Below are 10818 nucleotides of genomic sequence, written 5' to 3' on the forward strand. Positions count from 1 at the left end.
TCAATAACCCTTCATAAAGGGCCTAATAATTCTCTAATCGAATTTTAAGCTGTAAGCCAACTGCTGTGCATATGTATACACAGTTCAGTGCACTGTGAGGGGAAAAACTACTATTATACACAAACACATACACTCTGGGAAGGAGTATTGGAAATACTGGGCTAGATGAGAAAATCCCCCAAACTGAAACACACTGACAAAGTATATACACAGTTAATGTTTTATTAAAAAAGAACTTATTACGGTTTATTTATACACAACTATTTAAGAGGTTATAATCCTGTAGATAGAGAGCAGTGGAGGCTGCTGGGAGGAGCTATAGAAGGATGGGCTCATTGGAATGGCTGGAATGGAATTAATGGAACAGAGTCAAACATGTGGTTTCCATGTTTAATACCATTCTATTTATTCCATTCCAGCCATTCCAATGAGCCTGTCCTTCTATAGCTCCTCCCAGCAGCCTCCACTGATAGTGTTTGTCTTGTGACAAGCATGCCCACAATGCAAAGTAAAAGGAGGAAAGGAGAAAATGTAGAAGAGAGATTGGTTGAGAGAGGGAGGAGGAGGGAAGAGGAGTGAATCCACATAAGACCAAGGACAGATTAAAAAACACCCTTTCGACTTTTTCAAGTAGAACACACTAGGTACAAATACAGAGTTCCTATAAAAAAAACAAAAAAACAGCCATTTTCCATGCTGTGTGCCCAACGTCCCCTGTAGTGAAAGCAGTAGGACTGTGTCTGGGTGTGGTTCGTTCCACTCTGGAGAAGCACAAAGACAGAACGTGAGGTGCACATGATGAATCGAGCCCCTCCACTCCACACCAGATGTATGCAAGACAAGTACACTACAGCCAACACAGGGGTCAGGGGTGATGCCACAAAACAGCACTAGGGGGCGCCGACGGTGCAGATGGAAGCCAGGCCTCTAGCTTCCCCTCTGATGTAATAGTCTCTGGATAGAAGCCACTAGCTAAGGCCTTCAGTACTGACTTCACTATGCGAGGTGGTTGGGGGTACTATGGCTAAGTACCACTATCTCTTAGGAACACTCAAACCTTTACTACAGTAATTGCTTTGGCCCCCACCCACCTCGATAATACTTTGAACATAGGTTGACTTGGGTCAGTGTTAATAATGTGTTGGGGGAAACTAGATCTCATATTGGGTCAGTGTTAGTGTGTTGGGGGAAACTAGATCTCACATTGGGTCAGTGTTAATAGTGTGTTGGGGGAAACTAGATCTCACATTGGGTCAGTGTTAATAGTGTGTTGGGGGAAACTAGATCTCACATTGATATGCCTATGGTCTTATGTATTTCAGAGAGGGAGGGGCTAAAAATTGAATCAAGCAGTAAAACTTTTTCACAATCTTTTCAAAAATAATTTAGAATCAAAGTTGCAACGGAAGCACACTCATGTTTATTGGATATTTTTGGATTGTAAGTCATCGAGTCCTCAACTTGAGTTAAAAACAAACAGAAAAACAAAGGTTATAAATAGTCCTCTCATCATGGAGTTAGATTGGGGAGAATAAAAAGGAGGGGGTGAGAAAGAAACCAAAATGTTTACCATAGCAACAGACCACAGCTGAGTACATGTCGTCTTTGTATTGCCCCGTTTGTGGGAACATCGACACTTCTGCTTGAAAACCAAACCCATAGTTATAACGAGGACAACACAAGAGCACTCTTAAAAAATACCAAAATATCACATTTACTCCCCTCTGAAGTGTCCAAAACAAAAAATGGGCTCCATTGCATTTCTCCACTTATTCTGATGGGATGTATTTTTCTTACTTTTTCACTTTAGTACAATACTGCATAAATGTGAAGAAAATAAAAAACAAAATCATAAAATTCAAGCTGAATACTTAAAATACAAAAAAATAAAATGAATTCTAATTCTCTTCAGCATGACACAATTTGGCTGAAGTGTAAGTACATACACCTTTGTTTTAACAGTGGTGCCCGTAAATTATTTGATTAAAAAGGAGAAATAAAAGAGAAGGTTTCCATATAGAGTGAATAAATACAGGCAGCTCAGGAAACGGCAGAAGCCAACTGCAAGGTACTCTGCTGCGTATCCTTGTGACATCATTCAGTTTTTGCAGGCTCCATTTGGCCTGTGAGGAAACATGGGATCCCCAAACACACGTCCCTGTCTTATACCAGGAAATGGGTTGGAATCCAATCTGTCTTTGACCAGAGAAGAGAGGTGATTATCCAGGAGCCTTGAACAGCCAAGCTTTTAGGGAACACTGACATTAAAAAGAAACAAAATATGTGGGCTCCCATCCAATCCCAATGTGGCCTTCATCACGTTGGGCAGTCTGATACTTTCATCAGGCCCTATGCTTTTGTTTTGCCCAGACTATCATACATTCAGTCTAGTTTCTCCATCAGTCAATTAATTGCCATTGTCTGGAATCACTCTCACGTTGATCTGTACATCTCTGAAGGGGACCAGCAGGTATAGATCCATGGAATATCTGATGTAAACCCCACAATTGACACTTTACCTCCAAACATCTATTGTTGTTTTACTTATCAGACAATTGCCTGAAACAAGCCAACTCTGTAATATACCCATATATGTCTTTAGTTGAAGATACCGTCCAGCAAACGAACTATCCCTACACCAAGTCAAAAAAACACATATCATAGTTTAGCACGAGCAATAGGCAAAGTTGGTAAGTTCAACAATGTTAGCAAAAAAAAGACCTGCAGATATCCCCCCCCCCCCCCCCCTGTATTTTCCCCATCTAAGAGTGAAGGGTAACCCAGGTAAATCACTAAGCCTTATACACAACGCAACTCAAGCCTTCAGACAGTAGCCACACAAGCAGTACTACTTTAGTGGAGCCCTACACTAGCCTAACGCAACACAGTCCAACACAACGTCACTTCAGGATCATGCCCAAACTGTACAGAATGATGTCCTCCCCCCCAAAAAATAGATATATTCTGTCTTTGCCACCAAAATAAACAAGGTCCAAATCCTCTAGGAGGGAGGAGTGGGGGGAGGTTGTAGGAAATAAAATAAAACCTTGTGCTTTTTTTGTTGTTTTAACAAAAATGCTTCTTGTGATTTTTCCTATGCTCCTTTTATTTTGACAAAGAAACAGAGCTGAGGTGAGTATGTTGGGTCTCTGTGCTGTGGCCGGTGAGGTAAGGTCGGCCACTTCTACCTCACTTTCCAACACATCAGCGTTCAATCCCTCATTCTGGGCATTATTCACCCCTAACAAACTTCAGTGGATAGTTAATACCTATGGCGTTCCAGGAAGTGATGTACTTTTCTAAAGGGGTACAGGTAGTCTGACAGCCATACCAGCTTGGACAGGCTCAGAGAGATGTAAGCGCTTTGATTGACGCGCTGGCTGGGTTCATAAGGCTCTAATGAGAAAGGTGAAGTATCACTGTACAAGCAAGGTGCTGCACACACATACAAAACAACACAGGCAGCTCCTAACCCCAGCCAAATGAAAAGCACAAATTACAGAAATGAACACGAGAAAAACATTGGTAATATACAAAATAGATATTGAAGCTGCAATTCCCCTCTTTCATATTACTTTAAAATACCCAATCACCTGTCTAGCAGGACAAGTCGACAGCCAACGACGGCAGGGTGATGTATCTAATGTATCCAATTCCAATCCAACTTTACCATTCAAACAAAAATAAAAAATAAAATCCAGACAGGTACGAATTCGGCTGAAGACCTGGACCATAATTGCCATGACCATGACTATGACCTAACTCTCTCTAGTTCCTCTTCATCAACACATTCATGAGATTAAGAGAAGGGAAATCCCCCGGTGTCCCACTCCCGCCGCCTATTCAGCCCAACCCATAGAGCTAGTCTCCATTTTGTCAGGTCGTTGGTGCAGTGAGGGTAAGGCCGAAGGGGACTGCATGCGTTGGAGCTAAAAATCGCAGCTACCGGTGGAATGTGGGCACTGCTACCGCTACGTCCAACGCACCTTTACAGGGATTGAAGGAGGAGAAAGCGACTGGGACATGGAGAAAACACAAAGCGGGTGGAGGTGTGTGTGATATACACCGAGGATTGATATCCATAAAAATCCTTGTTTTAGTAGTAATAATAATAATAATAATAATAAAAAATCAACTTATATGAATATGATGTCTGCTTTCTCATGGTTAGGAAATCATACAGTCTGTGGTTTTAAAGGGGAGTCGTCTCCCATCACTACAACTCCATATCCTGGGCTTCGTCTTCAGAGAAATCCGACATGGAGCTTTCCGATGAGGAGTCGCCCTGGCCCTCCTCCTGCTCCTTGAGAGCCTCCTCTGTTGCATATTTCTGGATGTACTCTGTGGAGAGCAAGGCAGCAGGGTCAGTAACACTCAACCTCATTGGCTATACTCTGTGGAGAGCAAGGCAGCAGGGTCAGTAAGACTCATCCTCATTGGCTAAGAGCTCTGAGCCAGGGAGCAGACACGGGTGCTTTAAAACAGGGAACAAAGCAACAGCCAGGAGTGACAGACAAGACACACACACTTTAGTATATCAGATCTGAACAAAGGGTGGCCTATGGCTTAAGGTAGGGGTATCTACTGCACTACTGAATTCCCTTGGGACAGACAACACTGAGTAAAGCAAGGCGTATGGAGAGAGGCGTACCTTTGATTTTCTGTTTGTACTCCTCTGGCCGGTGGAGGTACATGGCGGCCGCGTCTCCGTTCAGCGGGTCGATGGGGTTGGGGTATGCCAGCAGCTGAGGCAGGAACGACTCAAAGATATTGGTGAGATCTGTGGGAGTGGACGATAGAGAGAGAGAGCGAGAGCGAGAGAGAGACACAGAGATATCGATAAAACAGGCCACAATGAACATACATAAGACGACTTTGCTAAAATATTGACTTTTACAATTAAAGCATTCTTTAAAAAAACATCCTTTCCGACATAACTGCAGATTTGACATGACCGGATAGGTGATAGTTATGTAATCTAACCCTTGCTTACACCTATCCAATCATTTTAGGATCAGTGATGAGTAAAGGGCCTCTAGGTAAAAAACAAACAAAAAAAACATCCTGCCAGAGGAAGGCCCTTCCACTAGACATACGGTTGCAGGCCTTTGCCTTTTCTCTGCAAGAAAATTAACGCTCAATGGAAAATGTGCAATGCTGCAGATGTCTACTGGATGCAATAATTATATATATATATATATATATATATATATATATATATATATATATATATATATATATATATATATATATATACACACACTAGATGACTGCTAGGGGGCGCTGTGTTGAAGTCACAGTGCCTCCATCTTGGCACTCCCCCTCCATTGGAAGCGATTGAAATGCATTTATTAATGTCTACATTCGTTTTTACCACATTTATTATATTACAGACACCTTAATGTATACTTTTAATTATATTACGTGAGCTAAACATAAAACAATTTTTTTTATAAATACAAAACATTTTCCTTAAAGTATAATTGTATTGTCCCCACTACAACAAAATACTTAAATACATGTAATATTGTCCTTGAAACATTTAATTGAAATACTGTAGAATTCCATTAATTCCTATGGAGGACTGCTCCTACTGGGGAGTGCCAATATAGCCGACTGGTGGCTTCAAAGCCTCTCAATGGCCAAAACACAGCATCAGCAATCCAGTTGATATACATTGACTGGGTGTCTCTATTGGTTAAGTACAAATATGATCTGAAAATACACATTATTGGGTAAAACTTTAGACTGACTGTAACCCAGTGTTTTAGACATCAAATCAAGTGTATTTGGTCCCTACTCATAATCAAGACCTAAAGTAGACAATGCTTCATTGATTGGGTTGTTTTTGTCCCAACCCCTCCACTACAGTTCTGGAAATCTAATTTGTTAGAGCTCTCAAAGTCCATTCAAAAACACTGGCTACTGGCAAAGCCCACAGTAGCCAAACCAAACATATTGCCTAATTAACTTGAGTGACTTATCTCGAACAAAAACAAAGCCGCGGTCCAAAACACACAGAACGAACGAACCCTGCGCAGAATGAACCGGGAGGCTTCAGAACTACAATAATAACTCAGTAATCTTCTGATAAGAAATACATTCCGTTCCATATTGATTAGTCTCTAGAAACATCAGTTTCTATAAGTGCAGTGGTAAGTTATAGCAATGTTTGGCGTCCCGTGTGGGTTCATGTGAAAACCCCAGTGAAAGTAAATAGTGAGGACTAATGAAACATCTGTTGTGGATAAACAAGGTCATCTACACCAGTGTGCTGCTGTCTTAACCTTGTAGAGCAGGGGGGGTCAACCTCATTCCATGGAGGGCCTAGTGTCTGCTGGTTTTTGGTTTCTCCTTTCAGTTAAGACCTAGACAACCAGGTGGGGGAGTTCCTTACTAAATCAGAGATCATAATTCATCAATCAAGTACAAAGGCTGAGAGAAAACCGGCAGACACTCGGCCCTCGAGAGACTGGTAATTATTACTGAGGAATTGATTGCAATATGGAGGGGAGTAAGAGATGAGGACAGAGTGAGAAACAGAGGCACACAGAGACAGAGAACAAGAGCGGTTCTGTTCTCTCAGCTGAAGAGTTGTTAATTATTAGTGTGAGGAGATGCAGCTAGGCCCACCTCTTTTCTGACTTTGCTGGCTCAGGGTATTACCTTGTTAGCCTTTTCCCCTGTAATCCTCTTACTGTGGATAGCTGACCGCGCTCCGCTCCTACATGAAGCCACACCCACCACTTTTTCCACTTGTTTCTCAAGTGACGCCAGCGGGCATTTTTTAAATTAATTTTTTACACTGGACAGGGGGGCCGTGGCCCATGTGCCTGTGTCACACATATGCGTAGACAGACAAACACACACACACATCCAAGCTCTGAGCCACCCCACTCACCATAAAGGGCTGTCCACGTCTGGTTGATGACATCTAAACACACTGTTCCTGACCTGGAGATGAGAGGAGAAGAGAGGGGGTTAAGGAGGCTCTCTTAGACACTTCCTCTCTACACAACAGTGAGGAGCGCCCCAAAGTGAGGTTGGTGACAGAGGAGAATAAATTCATTTAAAAATTCACCCCTGAAATGCTTGAGGCAATGTTTTCATCATGAGTGTTTTCATGTTTTGTATTCAGGACAGAATATTATGGTCAGTTAACGTAGAGGATCAGACTGTTGTTCTGTGTTTTAAATCCTCCAATGCCCCCTCTCACCATTTGATCTGGGAGACAAGCCAAACAAACCGTTGATGTCTTTGAATGGACATTCAATGAAAATAGAATCAGATTATGCTACACAGGACCTTAGAGATGGGCATGCAAGTGCTTAACAAGGTCATCACTAGATGGTCACTAGATGCTTGCGCAAGCTCATTAGCTATTAATTCTTCACTACGGGTTAGGGTCAAAAGGTTAGGGCCAGGGTTAAGGTTAGGGCTGGTGGCTTAAGATGGATTTGTGGTTAGAAAAGCTCCATGCTGCCATTCGCACCAGCAACACAAGACAAGGTTAAGGTAATGAGACTCATGAAAGAGGGCACCATGTACTATTTCAGTGTTCCTTTAAATCAGAAGTCGTGATCAACTTACGCTTCATCGATGTTGGGATGGAAGATTTTATTCATGAATCCTGCAAACGAAAGAGAAAAACAACAGCTAAAGAAGATGAGCAATACGCAAATCAACTATAGATGTTACCTGTTACTTCTAGTAAGAGGGAGCCGTACTGCAATGGCTGGCCTTGTAAAACTGCACCTATCCGGTGTTTGTGACAATAATAATACATATCTATATTTTGTGTGTGAACTGAGAATTGAACCCCAGCGGCCCCATGCCAACCCCCTACCTATTGATGGGGATTTGAAAGGGTATTTGTCCGGTAGATCTACTCGCACCTTCCATACGCCCCCCTCGTACGCTGCTGGATGGGAGGAGACACAGAGAGGAGGCGGATAACAGACATGCTACAGGAAAAGATCACATATGCACATCCAATATCTTTGAGCAGTTGCTGGAATATCAAAACAGTTCGGTAAATGGTAGAATTAGAGACTCTGCGCTTTCTAATCTAGACCTATGCTGTCATGTGGTTGATTGGTGACCAACATTTTCACCAATAAACCACATTAGGAACATAGATTGCGGTGTGCAGTGCCTTTTTCCCCATTTATGTACATAGACATGTAGGCTTCAGACCTGGGTTCAAATACATGTGCATTTGAGTATCTTGTATTTTAAAAATAAATCTGTGTATTTTAGTATTTTCAAATACACAGCCCCAAACAAGTACTTTTATTTGAGCATTTGACTGGTTATTTGTTAAAAATAAAAATTGACAGCATTTCCAAATACATGGGAGTGTATTTGAGTATATCAACTACTTTCCAGGTGTATTTCCAAATACATTAAAATATTCAACTACTTGTCTTTTCAAATAAAAGATATCTGAATACTTCAAATGTATGTGAAAGTAATTGCGATATCTGAAATAGTATTTAAACCCAGGTCTGGTAGGCTTATATACTAATGACATCATTGAGGGAGATACTTAATATCAGTACAGGGATTACAGCAGAGAGACTTAACCATAGAAACCCTATGGACTTGACACTGCAGCGCTGTAGCCCTTCACACTGGGCAGAGGAACAGTCTTCTCTACACCACTGACATCAACAGTCAGAGGAACAGTCTTCTCTACACCACTGACATCAACAGCAGAGGAACAGTCTTCACACTGGGCAGAGGAACAGTCTTCTCTATACCCCTGACATCAACAGTCAGAGGAACAGTCTTCACACTGGGCAGAGGAACAGTCTTCTCTATACCACTGACATCAACAGCAGAGGAACAGTCTTCTCTATACCACTGACATCAACAGTCAGAGGAACAGTCAGCATAAAGGTAAAACGAGCAGGCATTGATTTTCCTTTGATTCTACACAGTAAAGTATTTTAGCCATAGGCAGCGAAGAGTTCTTTACTTCCAGATCAATCTCTATAACAAAGACATCCCATGACTGGGTTCCAATGGAGAGGTGTTGTGTGTGTCATGAACTACCAGAATACCTGGCGAAGAATAAGAGCGTGGTGCCGAACTGGAACGGGACAGCACATGCATGCACACACTCAGAAAACAGACTAGTGTACTAGTGTATGTACTCCAAAGAGTCCTTTCACAGAATCCTGTTCTGTCTGCATCGTAACCACACACACAGACATCCTCTCTTTATTGCTGTGGAATCAGGGGAGGGTTTGGTGAGACAGATGTTGTGAAAAACACGGTGAGAAGTATCTCCACCTACACCTCCTCTACAGGCCACGTTCTAATCCATTTTCCTCTCCTGCCCCTGTGAACTTCACTCAGCGTTCAGAAAAGAACAGGAGGCTGACATTCCTGTGGTAGCGGACTTGAGGGCCATTGCTTCAGTCCAACGGGACCATCGTAACTGAATCTCTGTTGTTGTAGCTGACCGGAGGTCCTGGCTTCAGTCCAACGGGACCATCTTAACTCAATCTCTTGTGTTAAGTGGTCCTCTGTAGCTCAGCTGGTAGAGCACGGCGCTTGTAACGCCAAGGTAGTGGGTTCAATCCCCGGGACCACCCATACACAAAAATGTATGCACGCATGACTGTAAGTCGCTTTGGATAAAAGCGTCTGCTAAATGGCATATTATTTATTTATTTATTTATTTGTGGTACTCTTATGAGTAAACATCAGACATGATAGTGATTCATGACATGACATACAGTATGAACACATACTTGCAACCTGTTGTCTGGAAGTGATAGTTAGTGGTTTTCCACTTCAAAGTAAACGTTTGTCAGACGCTTTCAGACCTCAAAAGTGGTTTAGTCCGGGATGATTTTGTAATGAACTAGGCGATCACTTTAACAATGGAGAATGTCTGAAGTTATTTGATTAGGGGCGGGACTTAAAAACATAAGGCAGTTAATAGGTAAATAGGACAGAAACATTTCCATAACATGAACAGCTCACATCCATAGAAATGATTTGAATAAGAAAAAACACTTACTTCCTTGTTGTCCATAAAACTTCACTACAAATTCATTGAGTCCACTGAGGATTGTGACTTCGTGCTTGCTTTCGATGCTGTGTTCAAGGAGGTTAAGGCTAATGGCCATTGGACACACTGGATTTGAATTACACAACGACCTGAAACTCTAGCGGAGGTGGCTGCGGCTAAATAAATAACGCATCTCTCATTTTTTTTTATTCCTCTTTGTTTTGGTCACAGAAATGTTTGACCTCATTAATAGGATAATGCACCTGCTGATGGGGGAAACGCTTTCTCTGTGGAATGTCATCACAAGCTTCCTCACAAGGGAGTTGAGGAGAGAACACTATAGACGGGTTGGTTGTTTAGCAACAAAACCGACGCTTGCGCAACTATGGGGCAAAACAGACGGGTTGGCTTAGATTGTTGACAACATGTAAACAATATTTCGTCTCCAATGTTTATTGAAAACATACATATATTTGCACAATGAGCACTTGTCTCAAATACATCGTTACAGTTGTTGGTTAGCTAGCTAGCGGATTTGTGCCATATTAGCATAGACATGAAATCAGTCAAAACATCTCAAAACAAGACATGCTATCAAGAACAAGATGAAACTAGCTGAAACGAGTCACCTACGATTCCTCACATGGCAGTTTCTTGTCATTGTTGCTATCTGACCATCCAGAATCACAACAACTCACGGCCTTCTGCCCCATTGAAGCGTGTGCATCGTTTTCATGACGTTGTCAGCCAACCGGTCTATCCGATCTTCTCCCTCTCCCGCCGTCTCTTTCGCG

At 42.1% G+C, this 10818-nt stretch overlaps 1 protein-coding gene across 2 annotated transcripts; it reads right to left on the reverse strand.

Moving 5' to 3' along the window:
- Positions 1 to 206: 206 nt before the first annotated feature.
- LOC311126363 (ubiquitin-conjugating enzyme E2 H-like) lies at positions 207 to 10542 on the reverse strand. 2 transcript variants are annotated; one of them, XM_084200371.1, is made up of 6 exons: positions 10034 to 10542; positions 7847 to 7921; positions 7591 to 7630; positions 6902 to 6954; positions 4652 to 4780; positions 207 to 4341 (listed from the first exon to the last, which is right to left on the reverse strand). In XM_084200371.1, the coding sequence occupies exons 1-6, from the start codon at positions 10140 to 10142 to the stop codon at positions 4217 to 4219; spliced, it is 531 nt and encodes a 176-aa protein (XP_084056497.1). In that variant the 5' UTR covers positions 10143 to 10542; the 3' UTR covers positions 207 to 4216. The 2 variants fall into 2 exon arrangements, with proteins under 2 accessions (XP_084056497.1, XP_084056498.1); XM_084200372.1 differs by having other exon boundaries at positions 7847 to 7918; positions 10034 to 10255.
- Positions 10543 to 10818: the final 276 nt, after the last annotated feature.

Source organism: Coregonus lavaretus (assembly GCF_964263955.1).
Source record: "Coregonus lavaretus genome assembly, contig: HAP1_SCAFFOLD_1816, whole genome shotgun sequence".
Lineage (NCBI taxonomy): Eukaryota > Metazoa > Chordata > Actinopteri > Salmoniformes > Salmonidae > Coregonus > Coregonus lavaretus.